This window comes from Nanorana parkeri, unplaced genomic scaffold, assembly GCF_000935625.1.
Source record: "Nanorana parkeri isolate BGI_ZX_2015 unplaced genomic scaffold, ASM93562v1 scaffold2171, whole genome shotgun sequence".
Lineage (NCBI taxonomy): Eukaryota > Metazoa > Chordata > Amphibia > Anura > Dicroglossidae > Nanorana > Nanorana parkeri.
Genome location: NW_017308439.1, coordinates 16,387 through 32,978, shown reverse-complemented (window position 1 = coordinate 32,978; position 16,592 = coordinate 16,387). Strand labels below are relative to the sequence as shown.

General features: G+C 41.5%; 1 protein-coding gene across 3 annotated transcripts in view; it reads left to right on the top strand.

Annotated features, from left to right (window-relative positions):
• SRP68 (signal recognition particle 68) overlaps positions 1-1,313 on the top strand; it is a 33,301-nt gene extending 31,988 nt beyond the window's left edge. For all 3 annotated transcript variants that reach the window (XM_018572925.1, XM_018572923.1, XM_018572924.1), the window contains one exon: positions 578-1,313. In XM_018572925.1, coding sequence (XP_018428427.1) covers positions 578-805 — 228 coding nt within the window. In that variant the 3' untranslated portion in view covers positions 806-1,313. The remainder of the gene's footprint in view (positions 1-577) is intronic.
• The last annotated feature ends 15,279 nt before the right edge of the window (positions 1,314-16,592 follow it).

Here is a 16,592-nt window from a genome sequence, read left to right as displayed (position 1 = left end):
TATACATCCTATTGAAGGCTTTTAGGTGAAAGCCAATTAGCTTACCGGAATGTGTTTGGTTAGAGGGAAAAGACTTGTTAGTGGGAGGGGAGGAAGTCTTCCAAGCATGAGAAGAATATACAAAATCTATAATGTCCTGTTCTAATCCCAACCGACTTTGGCTCAAAATAAAACCATAACTGTTTTAGTATTTGCGTAATATCATCTGGCTAAAACCATTGTCACCGGGACAAAGAGTGATGGGAACTCCAACATTTTACAGTTGTCACTTAAACAGAAGGTGGCGGGGAAACCTTGTAATGGGGGGACACCTACTTACAGGAGAAGTTTCCTGTCACTTCCTGTTGTGTCTGTGTAACAAACAGTAAGGGAAAAGCTCAACAATGAGACACGAACAACATAAAGAAAACTGTCCGGGATTTTTCACACTTTGCTACTCTATGCTAAATGAAAAAGTTGTGACTGGTGATACTCTAATATTTTCGTAGTCGGTTAATAAACCAAATGTTTTAACTTGTACATTGAATTGCTGCTGGTTTTTCATCTCATCTTATTCCTCTCGTCTGATCTCTTCCAGCCTCTCTCAGATCGTCTGGACAACTTTTCCTTTGACTCCTCTCTGGTGACCAAACATGCCCGTCTGGTGCAGTTCCCTCCAGACTTCCATCCAGTCCCATGTAAACCTCTGTTCTTTGACTTGGCCTTAAACCATGTAACGCTGCCTTCTCTGGAGGACAAGCTGGAGCAGAAGACAAAGAGTGGATTGACTGGATACATCAAAGGCATCTTTGGCTTCCGTAGTTAATGAGCTGCTATAAAAGATTTGCCAGTTGATACTGTGCAACGTAAAGAATTGTCGGTTAATACTGCTCAACGTCTTGTTCTCCATCATTTTGCCCCTATTCACCACAGACTGTGCAGTGATACATTCTGAGATAGTACTGCCATCACTCACTTCTATATAGATCAATAAATTCTTTTAATTTATTGGGAGGAAATTATCCCATTTATTTACCATCATTTGGACTGTGGCCACTTCCTTTTTTGCAGTGTTTTGGAAAATCTTTACATGGGGCAGAAGAGATTTCCGTAATGGTTTTACACTGCATCAGAGTTGAGCACAATCCCATAAATTCAACGCAAAATGAGCATTTTAGTTCATCTCCATGAAATTTGTGGAGGCTTTTATTGCTTTTTCACCATGTGTAACATGAGGTTTATTATTATGACTCGGCTTTTCACCCATTATTATCTGTTTAATGGAAGGGATTAAAGAGGACCTACACTCAAATGTTAACTTCGACCTATGTTTACTGTCTTCCGAGTATTGACGAAGTAGTAGAAGGGCTGAAATGCTTACCTTTGCTAGAGAAAATGCTGCTGCAGAAACCGTCCAGCACTGGACAGATGACTAAAAGCCAAGGCATAGGGTCACATAATCAATGCTAAGGCCTCAATCGCAAGGCCATTCATGACCGTCAACCACCAAGATCAATATATTTTCTGTTGTGGATATGGCAAGGTGTTTCAGATCAGCTGAAGACAGGAAGCCTGTATAAGGCAATAACAGGCTGGCATTCACATGCAGCTGAGGACAAATGAGCGTCCCTGTACGCAGACTGTTTGCATCCAGGTAATCAGTCCAGGTATTCACTCCCATGTGCGAATGCATGCGAACAGCTGCACGGCCTCTCAGCCTGTCATTGAATTGTACAGGCTAGGTTGCGGCAGCTGATCGGAGACACCTGGCTGTACTTGACGCAAAAATATACTGATCTGGTCTACGTACTGCCGTGTGACTAAGCCCTAAAGGGGATGATTAGCCAACCTGTACTCTGATCCTCCTTTTCAGCAGAGATCACATATCTACAGCCTTCCCATCAAGACAGTTAACATAGCTTTATGTCACCATTTGAGTGTAGGTCTTTAACCCCTTTTTCTTATGTGTACAAGCAGAAAGACTGATTCCAAAGCCTCCTGTTTGGTCAAGATTTTTATTTTGGAAAAAGAAAATAAAATGCATTTGTTTGGGGACCTATGAGTGGTGTTGTACATTCAGATCCTTTTCTTTCCAGAAATATCGTTCTTCAAACAAAGCCTGACAGGTTGTTTGTGTGTACTTATAAACTATAGAAGGTACCTAGAGATGTCTGGATATACCGATGACTTCTCTTAAGGACCCATTCACACCACAACCAGATTACCTCCAGACCAGACCGTTTCCGGACCCAAAATGTTTCCCTATGCTATTTCTGGCCTCGGTTCCCATCAGCGCAGTCCAGACCAGAAAAATACTGCTTGTCCTCTTTTGTCTGGTCTGGAATGCACTGGAACACATCAAAACCGCATGGAACGCACCTGTAAGAACATTTTAAGCTAAATAAAACATTTCCAATCACGGCATTAACGCAATGCAGTATGTTCCAGATCTGGTCCGGAAAATGGTGTGAACCCAGCCTAAGACAGGGCAACCTCTGTGCAACCGTAGCTTGCCCAATTCATAATATTTTTACCCGTCAGGTATGTATACAAAGCGGTAACAACTACCCTGAGTTCACTAAACAAATTACAAAGCATTAGAATAAAGGTGTCCTGAGTTCCGTATGTATGTATATATATCTATATCGGGGGTATGCAAACATTGGTGTCCCAGCTGTGTTGAAACTACAAATCGCATGAGGCATTGCAGGACTCTGACAGTCACAACATGACTCCCAGGGACAGATGCATGATGGTATTTTGCATTTTTGCCACAGCTGGAGGGGCAAAGATTGCCTACCCCTGGTATATGTAATGGAAGTCTCCACGGCTGTGCAATCTACTGCCCTTTGCTATGGAGACTACATAGCCCCGATCTCCTTAAGCTGGGGAGGAGATCGGGGAACCGGAAGAGGTTAAATCTGAACTCCAGCCTAAAGCTGGCCATACATTATGCGAATTTCGGCTGGTTCTTCAGCCGGTGCCGTTATCAGTACCCTTTCGGAGCCGGTCAGAAAGATTTGTGAGCTGCCATTTCCTGTTTGGGCATTCTGACAGTAACCGCTCTCGGGATACAAAATAAACAGCAGGGGATTGCTCAATCAAGTGTTGATGGAGCAATCTGTTCTACATTTATTCGCTCCGCTCGCAGGTGAACCTAGAACAATAGAACAGTGTATGACCAAGTTTACCTTCAGACTTGCACAGTTGTGCAGGCTCCTCGTCTTTCCTGAAATTCACGGCACACTGAGCTTCTCTGTGTGCATTGGAAGCTGTAGCAAGTCACAGCCTGCTTCTGATCTTTTCTCCCCATACTTATGGTCCCTGGCCCAACTCTTTGATTCATTGGATTTCAGTTCTTAGATTCATGGATGCTCAGCATCACATTTACCTAGGGTGGTCTCCATGCAAATGTAGCCTGCCTATGAACACCCTCTCCTCCAGGATGACACCCACCTATCAAAGCATTTAGAAATTTACAGAACTACTCCCAAATGCCATCCCTCTGCTTGCATCAAGACTGAGGGCACATGAGAAGAGTATGGGGGGCAGGGCACTGTGATATTTTCAGAAAGCTTTGTACAGCACCCTGTTGATCCCACCTACCAGTCATGATCTGTCTGCATTACACAGAGAAGCACAGAGACACAGTGATGACCTCATCGGTTCTACAATAAGGTATGTAATAAAAAGGGCCAACATGTCATTAGTATGTTGATGAGAGTGGAAGGGAGAATCCAGGAAGGCCAAAATATAAGCAGATTATACTTGAACTTTAGGTTTGTGAAATCACTAATTATATAGCTCTTCAGCTAGGCCACACCTTCATGGGCGCACACTATCACTAATCAAACAATGCCGAAGGTTGAGTGATGGCAACCATGAAAACATTATGGGCAAGTGGAAAAGTGATGGATCTCCTTGGAAAGCCTGTAGAAGATACTCTGCAGCATTGTTCTCTTAATATACCATTTCGAAACATTTGAAATCACAGAAAATTTTAATATAATAAAATGTATATACTGTAATTATTTGAAGCACAAGTTAAGTTTTGGAAATAGATATGCAGTCAGATGGACTTTATACTAATAATTACCAATTTCTCTGTCATCCATTGAGGGACACAGCACGAGAATTCTGAGACGTAGGGCTATGCTGCTGCATTCAGGGGAAATGGACACTAGGCAAAAAATAAAGCCTGCCACGTTAAGGCATTAACCCCTCACACTTCCCAGTTTTGATTAGTGTCCTCAGGAGAATGGATGTCTCCTGCTCTTATGCTTTTTTATTTTGGTTTGTTTTTTCGGTGAGATTCCACTTTCAAGAGGTGCTAGTTGATTCATGCCGGATAATAAATCCTGGAAGTTTCTCTAGCCGACAAAACAGATTCGTGCGGGATATGTTAGATCCTGGAAGTTTCTATAGCTGCCAGGAAGCATGTTTCTGGCCTCAGTACCGATGATTCGTCTTGTGGTGGTCCCGAGTTGCCATGGTCATCTTTTTATTTAAAGACCACAAGCCTAACCAATCCCTGCTCCACGGATCCTTCCTGCGATGGTCCTGTGTTCCTATCTGGTGAGATATTTCAGCTTTTCTTTTTTTTTTTTAATGGCGTATTCTTGAGGTTGATTTTTCTGTTTCTCACCTTGATGGGGCTTTGACTATTCATATTGTTGACGCCCCTTCATTTAGAGACCCTACTGATAAGAAATTGGAAACTTTTTCTCACTTTATTTACTTTTGATGGGATGTTTTTGGGGGGTTTTTTTGTATCCCTATTGGCCATGGTTCTTATTCTCCAAACTCTAGCTACCTGGTCTAAGGCTGTGAGTGTTGACCCACGTTTTATTGTGTCAATCAGATGACAGTTGCTTCTCATTTGGTGTGCAATGCAGTTCTTGATGGCTGTCCTGAAGTATTCTTTTCCTCTATTCAGAAGCAAAGAACCTTTTGACTTATGTGTTATTTGGTTGAGCTTCAATACAGTATAAAAAGCAACTTTTATGTTTGTCCTATGTGGAGACCCTCTTTTTGATGCATCGCTGGATACAATTATTATGTAAGCTACCACAAGTTTTTAGTTCCCAGGGCAGCAAGTCTCCTTCCTCTGTTAGACTGTCAGATTCTTGTAGACTCCACTGGCAGTCTTGGAACTCCAAACCCACATATAAGTTCTTCGGGTGGGGGGATGTCTGATGGCCTTTGCAGAGATCTGGGGAAGCAAGCATATCATATGCTTGATTTCAGAATGTGGTTCACAGTTACAAAATAGAATTTTTACCTCTTCCTCTTACAGAATCCTTTGCTTTTCGCCTCCCTATGTCTCTGCAGAGTTGGACCTTTCAGTGGTCCAGGAATTGTTAGATCAGGGAGTTTTCATCCTAGTAGGGATGCACCGATACTAGTATCTGTATCGCTGTCGATACCTAGTATTAGGGCGAGTACTCCTACTCGCCGAAATGCTCTGATACTGGAACTTCCGGTCAAAGGGAGATCTACATCTGACCAGCATTGCCCGCAGGAGCATGGAGCCGGCATCATTTCCAATCAGGAAGCCGGGAGGTGGGTTATGACCAGCCTCCCGGCTTCCTGATTGGCTAGGAAGCCCACTTCACTTGTCACTGGGCAGTCTGGCTTCCTAACCAATCTGGAAGCCGGGTGGCACATAATGACCCGTCTCCCGGGTTCCTGATTGGTCAGGAAACAAGACTGCCTAGGAACAAGTGAAGCCAGCTTCCTAGCCAATCAGGGAGGCGGGTCATGACATGCTGGGTTTCTCCCCCGCATTGTTTGGGTTCTTTCTTTCCGTCATTTGGGGGTAGACCAAAGTTTGGCTCTCCGTACCATAAAGTGTCGGGTATCTGCCTTATCTGTTCTTTTCTTTTTTCCAATGATCTCTGCCTACTAATTCTTTAATTCGCAGCTTTATTTAGGGGGTTGCACATGCGGCTTTTGATCTCCGTTACATTTGAACTTATGTCTTACTCTGTCTTATTAGTTTTATAAACACTACCATTTGTGAAATTTCTTTACCACTTTTGTCTAAAAAGGTTGCTTTGCTTGGAACTGTCTGCCTTGTCCTGTAGAGAACCACAGTGATTCTATGCAAGGATAAGGTTGTTGTTAGGGAAACAAGAAACCAGACAGAAACTTAAAAGTGTAGGCTTAAAAATTATAAGGAGTTTTTTGGAAACCGTAAACCTAAATAGCAAGAAAAAACATGGAAAACCGTCCAGGATGGCGTCTGTGCCAAGCCAGAGGTCAGATGCCAAAACAGGTAGTCAGCCGAACCAGGACAGGGAACACAGGGCAGAATAAACCAGATACAATAGCCGAGAACCAAGAGATCAGTCAGCCAAAACAGGGTCATACACAGAGAAAAGGAACTGCGAGCACTTTGTAGCACTGAACATACGCAAGGGCGGAGAACGAATGGACAAGCTAATGGTTAAATAGTGAATTGGTGTTTGCATCATCACTCTGAGAGAGGAATTTGCCTGTAGTTGCAGAATGATGTTAACGGGTTTGGTCATAAGAGGGCGCCAAAAAGGAACAAACAGTGTCCAAGACGAGGAAGGGTAGGCAACCCTGACAGTTGTTTTAAGACCGCGTGCTTCCTTTCACCTTAAGGATCTTTGCCTTTCATCTATGCAGCGAAAGGGAGGGGGACAATATGCCGTTCACTTTGACTCTGGCAGCTGGAAAGGAGTACATTTGCCTTTCATCTTAATTAAGACATTATATTGACGTCCTTTTGTCCTACTCCAGTACACCCCACAGATGTTTCTCTACATTGTTTGGATGTTGTGAGGGCTATTGGAGTTTATCTTTCTGCCACATTTTCCTTTAGACGTACAGTTTGGTTGTCCGTAACATTATTTCTAAGTGGATTAGTCAGGTTGTTGCTCAAGCCTTTGAGCTGCGGTAAAAAGTATCTTCCTACCTAGCCCTCTGTTTTGGACTACTTTTCAACGTCCCTACATCTCGGAATTCTTCACAGATGTGTCCTTCAATGGACAATAGAGAAAGTAGGATTTTGTTTTAACCGTAAAATACTTTTCTCAGAATCCATTGAGGGACACAGCTCCATCCCCTCATTTCCTTTTGTACTGCTTACTACAAGTGGTGGGAGGGGTTATTGCCTTAAAGTGACAGGCTTTAACGTTTTGCCTAGTGTCCATTTTTCCTGAAGGCAACAGCATAACCCTGCATCTCAGAAATCTTCAGAGCTGTGTCCCAAGAAAATAATTTTACGGTAAGAACAATATCCTACTTTCCTGTTATCTCAGTTGTATAGGGTGCCCAAGTATGACTGAGCAACTGAGCAGGGCAATTGGCACCAGTGCTCTCTGTAATCAGTATAGGACCTGGTCAGACACACCCCCTATACTTCTGTGCAATCCTAAACTGTGTTAAGGTGCCCATACACTGCTCGATTCTGGTACGAGAATCGCGGGAAATCCCGCGATCGTACGAGAATCGAGCAGTGTGAATGAAGACGTGCGACCATTTCTACTGTACAGTCGCACATCTTTTGTCTAAGCAGCACGCTAGAAAACCAGCCGAAAATCGTACGATTTTCGGCTGGTTTGAACGGTGCTCGGGAGACTAATGCCGAACGGGCCGGTGTGCGCACGCGCACACTGCCTGTTCAGCATTGCGGTCATCGGAAGCCCGCCCCTCAGGGGGGCGGGCTTGCGATGATCGAGAGTACGATCTGCCTGTCCAAGATGGGCAGATCGTACGTTTTTTAAATTACTTTACAACCATCGCAAGACTAAGGTCTTGCGATGGTTGTAAAGTGTATGGCCACCTTAAGAAAGCTCATGATAAGGGTGTGGCTATTACTGAGCTCAGCCAGCATAGAGCACTGGAGTGGAAGCACAAGAAGCAGCATTTCAACTGAGGAGAAATCTATTTTAAAGCATTTTTTTTTAAAACACTAACAATAACATGCAGGATCTATAACGAGATGTAAATGTGTCAGACTTTAATTGGGTTTTAAATTTGTGTGCCCGATTGTGCAAGCAAATTAATTTGAAAGGGTTTTTTTTTTTTTTATTTAAGCTGCCCTTACCTGTTGTTGGGTAATTTTTTCCACTTCTGCTCAGGATGAGTCAGTCCTTCTGTTGCCAGGTGTAGTTACATACTATGGTAATAATGAGATCCAAAATAGCACAATTGAACCAAAGGCTGCACCCTCTGGGTAGGATCTGAAATTGAACATAGTGGTTACACCTTATTAAAGAAGGCATTTGGACTAAATTTGCAGCTGCTCAAACCTTCCTGCAAATGATGACTAATAGATCCCAAGATGACTAACCCAGGTACACAGCAGACTGTCATGAGTGTTTTGAATAAGTGCATCTTGTGTTTTGTATGTAGTGCTGCCCATTAGAGTTAAATGGATATTTGTGAGCTAAAGGGTCAGCCCCCTCAGTGCATGATCATTGGTGAGTGAAATTCCCCCCCTCTCCCCCCCCCCATTGGTTTTTTTTTTTTAAGGCTCCAAAGGCAACACTAAGTGGCCAATCTATACTGTGTTTGCCCAGCATATAGCCACATGAACATCATTTACAGTGCACTACTGCCACCTAAATGGAGCTGAGGAGCATAGAAATGTCTTAAGGTCCTTGGCTCCTTCTGGTGGCAGTAATGCGAACATCCTTTGCACAGCTATATGCTGGGCGAATGTGTTATAAATCAGCCCCTTCTTCTCTAAAAGTTTTTAGATCTTCCAATTCTGCTGCCATCCAGCTTCCATAATATAAAGTACATGAACAGAGAGCAAGGGCTCCTTATATAGGGGTGGCAGGTGGGTGTAACTGAGAACTTTAGTGTGGAGATCTCACCATTTGAGTCTGAAATATATAAGAAGTTAATTTTTCAGCTTTCTGTCATTTACCTGGAATTTAAATAACAGTTTTATGTGGGATACCCCTAGTGTGAGGTGGAAAAGTTGGTTAAGCTAAATAATCCATCTTTATATAATCGAGACTCCATCCTGTTATACATAAGTCCCAAGCTTTGTTGAAATCAACACTTTTATGTTTGCACGGACATATTTCTGCAGACTCTGCAAAATATATTATTAATTTCAGTCTGCTGGTTACAGGCATTTGTAAATGTCTTTTATTGCATCTGTGTGTGCGTAGCTGATAAGGGGACCAATACTCCCAAAATATGGTATAATGATGGACACCAGACCAAGTTGGCGCACAATGAATGATTAATCCTTCAATTACTTTTATGCAAGTATGGGAGGGACCCTGTGGCCTGACAGAGTTAACCGTTTCAAAGCTGTGATAAATCAAATATTATTGGATGATTTGGATTTCTGTGCCGCCCAGTGTGGGATGCCACTTGGATGTGTCATGAATTATGCTAATGTGCCTTTGCTTAAAAATGAATGTAATTCCTTTTTTTGGGTGTAGTACGCTATCTATCGTGTTGCCCAACATATGTTGAATAAATCTTTAATCACGTCAAGGACACATCTCTGTTCCTTTTTTTTTTTTGTGAGGTCTGTTATTCCTGCCAGGACATATGGTGTATAGCATGGAAGGTTTTTCATATGATGTCACGTGTGTTTGCTTTAAAGTAAGTTATACAGTAGTTTGCATCAATATTCGTCCCCTTAGCTCATGTTTAGTGTTACAACCTGGAGTTGAAATTGATTTAACTAGAATTTTTACCATACCATTTAGACAACATCAATCCAACTCCATCCAAAATCTTTTTTTCAACTGTGAACAGAGCAGGAGCTGCATTTCCTACATCTCCACCAAGTTTCGTAGGGACAGGAAGTGATGGAAAATCTCTATAGTGGGGACATAGACTGTATGACTCCATAATTTTAGTTTGTATCTGTACTATAAAGCAGTGGTTCAGGGTGTGCAGTTGGCTACAGGAGCACAATGGAACAATGCATAGGAATAACCCCCTTATTTTTTGGATTTGTGATAGACTCAAGACTGTTTTTGGTTCCTATTAGCCCACTTCACCATAAAGGGTCTGGTTTTTCCATTGGTATGGAGAGCAAAAAAAACTTTACAGAAGCATTCACTATTTCCAGATCTTTCCAAAAGTGGCAAAACATTACGGCTGGTGCTGAACTTTAAAGCCACACTCCATTCAAAATGATCATTTATACACTGAACTGGGTGATCATTAAAAGCTGCGTGTTATGTGCATAGGGTGTATAAAAACCTTGCAGTACAGTGCTCCGGTTGCATCACCTGTCCCTCCTTACTATCCTCCATTTCAAAAAATGTATTTTATTATTTCACATCCCCACCCCTTCCTCTCGTCTTCCAATGCACATGTGCATTCACAGTGCTTTGTTTATCCAAGCAATAGTGCGTGTAAAACTCAAGGTACAATGCAAACGCACAGCTTTTAATGCAGTATATGGTTTATATATATGTATGTATGTATGTATGTTTGTATATATATATAGATATATATATATATATATATCTATATATATATACAGACTGATCAGACATCTCTCTGTTGGTATTTAATGATAGATAAGATTCTGTTTGTACTTATCAGCAGTAAGGGGGTCATCACCATTTCCATTTACAGAAATGCAGGCTGAAACCTGCAGGCAATACTTAGGTGAGTCATTTGGCTTTTTTCCCAGCTCGTAGGAATGGGCTTTGGTCGCAACTTTTGGTTAGAGTCACTGAAATTTGCTGTACAATCAGTACTACAAGAATAATGTTTCTGTCACTACACCAATTAAATATATGTATATACGAGAGTGCTTCTTTTGAGTTAAATGACCTATAAATAACTTTCAACAGAATTGCCAATTGCCATTGATTGATAATCAAAAACATTTTTTTCCCTTTAATGTTGAAGACAGGCATATTTTTCCTGAATAAAAAACTTTAAAGTGACACTAAACTCTTAAAAATCTTAAAAATGCATTCAGGTACCCTCACTATTAACAAAAATGTATCTTATTTGTGTATCTAAGGATTAGTTTCTTGCTTGTCTTTTGGGTGGTACAACACCAATGAGCACTGGTGAATCCCGTAACCACTTGCTGACCGGTATTAAACCCCCTTCCTGGCCAGGCCATTTTTCAGTATTTAGAGCTGCGGTACTTTGGCATTTATTCCGTCATGCAACGCTGCACTGAAATTAATTTGTTACCATTTTTGGGGACAGAGCTTTCTTTTGGTGGTATTTAATCGCCACTTTTATTTTTTTACTATATAATGAAAAAGAACCGAAAATTTTGAAAAAAACCCTGTTTTCTCTACTTTGTTATAAAACATTTATCAGTATCCAAATTTTTGGTAAAATATAAAAGCCGGGGTCATGCCAGGTAAATAGACACCAAACATTGCTTTTGTTGGCAGCACTAAGGATATAGGGGCAGACGCCAAAGATAACATGCATCCTAGTGTGCGGTGGATAAGATTGATTGCAAGACTGACCTGTATGGTCTAAACAAACAAGGGGTAAATCCGTTATGGACTTTTGCTTCACCTATATGAATGCTTATTGTGCGTCTGCCTCTTTCTAGGATACATACTTTTTGAATCAATGTAATTTGGGGAGTCGCATGTGTGTGCCCTTATGCCCGCCCAGGTGTGTGATTCTCCGGCATTCTCAGATGGATGATTTTAGATATTGAATCATGGTCTAGTCCAAATTAATATACTAATTTTTTTTGCATACTTTGATCCTGATGAAGTGGTTCAGTCCGTGAAACGCATTGAGCAATATCCCTCTGCATACTTCCCTACACAGTACATCAATCAAGACGATATATAAATATGTGGAAATATCCAATACAGTGAAATGTGGGGTTATATAGAAAGAGGTGATACCTTAATTATGGCAAAAGATTATCATTGGATAAGAGATTTCTATGTTGATTTTATACTTTTTATAGCTATTTCTATTGGTCGTGTGGGTGCCTAAAAAGTCCGTCCTTGTGTTTTGAGTCTTAGTGTATTATATTTTTGGGATGTGGTGCTCTTTGTTCACTTCCTACATTTTTTATATTCTTTAAAGTGTTTACATATTAACACAAAACAGACTTCCATCTGGACAGCATATCCAACATAGACATTTCCGCTTGATAAATACATTTAAATATATATAGTTACATTATTACATAACTTATTTTTATTAGTCTACTAAACAATCAAATACTTCCTTGAAAACATTCCTTAAATCCCATCTAGTTTAGCTTGACTGTACACATAAACACCAAACAAACAAAAAAAACAACCCCTCTTAATGTAATTTTATTGGTATCTATCTACCAGTAGCTGCCTCATTTCCCACCCTCGGCTTATATTCGGGTCAATACTTTTTCCCAGTTTTTTTTGGTAAAATTAGGTACCTCGGCTTATATTCGGGACGGCTTATACTCGAGTATATACGGTAATTTATATACCACATCATATTAAGACCATTATTAATGTGCCAATGACATCACCAAACCATAATCTGCATTTTTATTAAATTCATACCACCCTGCCCATATTTTATGAAATCTTTTATATTGTCCTCTAGATGTTAGAACCATCTATTCCATATTACAGATGTTGTTAATTTTTTTCAAACCACTGATGTAACGGGGGTATAGAAACCTGCTTCCATTACTGCGGTATCAGAGCTTTCACAGCATTAAGTAGATGAGGGGGTCAATGAACATCTATATTTCGCTGCACAATCCATATTGCAATGAAATAACATACCCCATGGATCATCTTCAATATGAGAACCCATCATTTTTTCAACATAAGTCCTCACCTGACCCCAATATCCCTGGATAATGGGGCAAGTCCACCATATACTCTATGCGCCATAGTTCCCCTTTGTACACATCCCCCTCCAGCACAAGGGGGAAAAAGCACCATACATCTCATGCATTCTAGATGGAGAGAGGTACCAACGGGTAAGTAATTTATAATTCATCTCTTCCATGGTACATGCCATCGAGGATGTATGTGTTAAAGCATACTTCCTACATTTTTAAAGGTACAATCTCACATTAAGTTTAATAATTTGTATTGAGATTGTAGTCTATCACAGGAGTAAACTTGGATTTGTGACTACTTTAAAACACACGCGGACCATGTGGGACAAAAGTAGCCACCCTCCAGAAGGAAGGACAGTATCAGAATGAATTCATAGATGATTTGAGTATCCACAGCCAAGTGATTCACAAATAAACTACATTGTTGTTAATAGCTAAGGTACTTGAATGCATTTTTAAGGTTTAACTCCTGAGTCTCTTTAAGGGATTCTCCAGTGCTCATTGATGTTGTACCACCCAAAAGACAAGCAAGAAATTAATCCTTAGACCTTCCTAAATCTCTCCCTATGAATTTCAATTCTACTACCTAACTTCTAAACTAATAGATCCTAAAACAAATGATATATACCTTCTACAAGCCTGTGCAACAATGATGATGTCCCCCAACCCTTAGACATTGAGATGTGAGAATAATTTAAAACATTGAATGAAAACGTAGTGTAATAACATGTACTTGGGCTGAATAAAAAGTAATATAAGTGACAGACCACTATAGTAAACACTGTAATTTGTTTTAATGACTGTTAAGAGCATGATTAAGAGTAAAGGCGAGCTGCCCACATTGCACTCTAGTATTGTGATGTACACACTGTGACTAAGGAAACCTCTGCAGGATTGAGAAAAAAAAATACTTCAACTACTGTATGCTCTAGCAATGCTTTTATATGAGGAAGGTTTGTGACAGGGGTGGACCTGGACCAAGTGTGCGGCTGGGGCATTGGAGGATGCATGGTCAAGCACTTTTTTTGATAGATTTGGCTACTGTAAGGTCCCACACTTGTTGGGGACCTTGCGGCACCTCTCACAATGCTTCTGTCCTGCCGAGACCCTCCACATCTGCCCCTGCCGAGACCCTCCACATCTGCCCCTGCCGAGACCCTCCACATCTGCCCCTGCTGAGACCCCCACATCTGCCCCTGCTGAGACCCCCACATCTGCCCCTGCCAAGACCCTCCACATCTGCCCCTGATGCAACCTGCCACATCTTCCCCTGCTGAGATCCCCCTCATCTGCCACTGCTGTGACCCGCCACATCTGATCCTGCTGAGATCCGCCACCCAAGACTTCAGGCCGGCACCCTGGAGCAGAGGGGCAGCACAAAGTATGTATCAAATTCATATATTATTCTGCATTGCTGTATAATGTGTTGCTGGGATTTGTAGTCCTGTATAGCTGATGATAATCTGCATTGCTGGATAATGTATTGTTTAGATTTGTAGTCCCTCTACAGTTGGAGTTAGTAGCAGAACAACCAGGGTTGCAGCGGTTGTAGCTTCAACTGGGCCCTTTCTCTCCACCACTGTCTTAAAATTATTAGTCTGTATTGTTTTAGAAAAACTGTCACATGACACTAAAAAAGGTAATTGGTATTGGCGAGTACTTACGGAAAAGTATTGGTACTTGTACGCGTCTGGAAAAAATTGTATCAGTGCATCCCTAAAATAATAGTGTGTGACTGTGGGGGGACATTAAAGTGTAAGCTCCTCTGGTGCACAGACCATGGTGCATTGTAGGAGGCATGGTCACATTTGCTGATGGGCTTCTGGGGTGGGAGAGGGGGCTGGGCAGGGTGTTGGGCTGGAAAACAATCTTGCACCATTGGCCCTTTGTTCCTTTGGTCTGCCACGGGTTTGTGATGTCGCAGCCTTTACGTATGAGCTGAGACAAGTAGCAGAAAGGCACAAAGAAGGGTGGAAGAACATCTAAAGCACCATGGGGCAGCTTGTCATAAATGTACCAGCAATTAAAATGGCACAGACTTTTTGGAATAAACCACAAGATTCACAGATATATGACTCAATCAAAGTGAAACAATCTGGGTCAAATTCTAATGCTCTCATCTCTATCAGTAACTGATATCAATTCTAGTATTGGTGACTAATCATTGGCCTAGTCACCAATACTACACTTATAAATAAGTGGATTGCATGTTAGTCAACCCAATGTTATTATATAAACGCCTGGAATCCATAGACTATATTTCTTAATACCACATACAATTCCAAGTCGTGTGTGCCATGTTCCATGAACTACACCCTCTTAAGACAATTCACCCTTGCCTTTTCTTCTATGCATCTTAACAACCTAAGAGATCTGTGTAACCTTGTAACCATAAATATAGAAGTGAGATGAATGTGAGAAATATTGCAGATATTTTCCTAATTTCGGTGATCAGTGATATATGGACAATTGTGACATCAATTGAATAGGCCTGCAAACCCGGATTAACTCCAACCCGCTAACAGGTTTATGACCGGACCCTGTAGGCTTGTGGTGTAGATACATTTAATCACTTGTCACCTCTCACACCATCCAAAAATCCTTCAGATCTGGTAATGGCAAAATCGGCAAGGGGACCAGGTCATCCTATCTTAGAGGCAACACACTGTTATTTTCTTAGATTAAATATATACCTTCTAGTCTATCATAGGATCCAAAATATTAGTTACAGGGGGCCGAGAGTTATTCCTTCTGATAGTACACACTATGAGCTGCACGCAGATGCAAAACGGTACGTTCGGACCTTAGGGAATGACTAATTGGTTTTATGGCCCCTGCTCATTGCAGCCATGTGGTATTTGGACTTTGGCTACGATTGGGATGATCCACTGGTGTCGGAAATCCATACTCCAACCCAGCCATCGGAACCAGGTGGGTAACTTCAAAAGCCTCAAATGTTCGTCACACTAGGTGAGGTACCACCTCCAAATGTGATTGGCCAAAGACGAGTCTATTTCACATCTTTCCTCCATAAATGTAAGTTGTATGAGAATGAACATTGTAACCTGTCTAGGTTATGGAATTTCCGGTGTGTTCCCAACAAGGCAAAACAATACTTCCCAAAATGGTAACGTTTATTTCGGTTTTTCCCTCTTTTTTTTATAGCAGACATTATTTCTGTATGTCATTTTCTTGTCTTGTGTGATTTGTACATCTGTACAAATTTTTATGCGCTGCCCACCTAGGGATATGAAATATACAATCTAATAAGTGGCTTTCTGTGCAGCTAAGAATCCATTACTCCTAGAGAGGCCATTGCATTATATTACCAGTGCTTGTATGCTTTGTTTTAAATTTGCTGCTAATCTGTGTGAAAATGCATTTTGTGGCAGCAACCTCGTGTTCTCTGTAATTGCAGCAGAGACAGAGAATTCCAGAGAACAAATGGCCAATCTGATTGCATGCAGATAAGTGTCACTGTGTGAAAGCTATCTGCCATAGGCAGGGAAAGATGTAATTGCTGTGTGTGTGTGCGCGCACGTGCATGCCTAGCAGACCAGTCAGCTGACAAACTGCAGGTGGTGGCAAGCTACCCTGAGTCGTATGTTTGTGTGGGCCGCGGAAAAGGTAAAAGTGGATTCCAGCTCTAGGATAGCTTGGGGAATCTCTCAAGCATGTGGAATGACCTACCTGCTCCACAACCCTTAGAGTGCACTAAATTGTATGCAAGACTTGTATCTGCCTGTGCACAGCCAGCTAGATTTTGGGCGACTCAGTGATGGCTTGCAGTTTTGTAGGCTGTGATATTTGTTTTACACTTTTT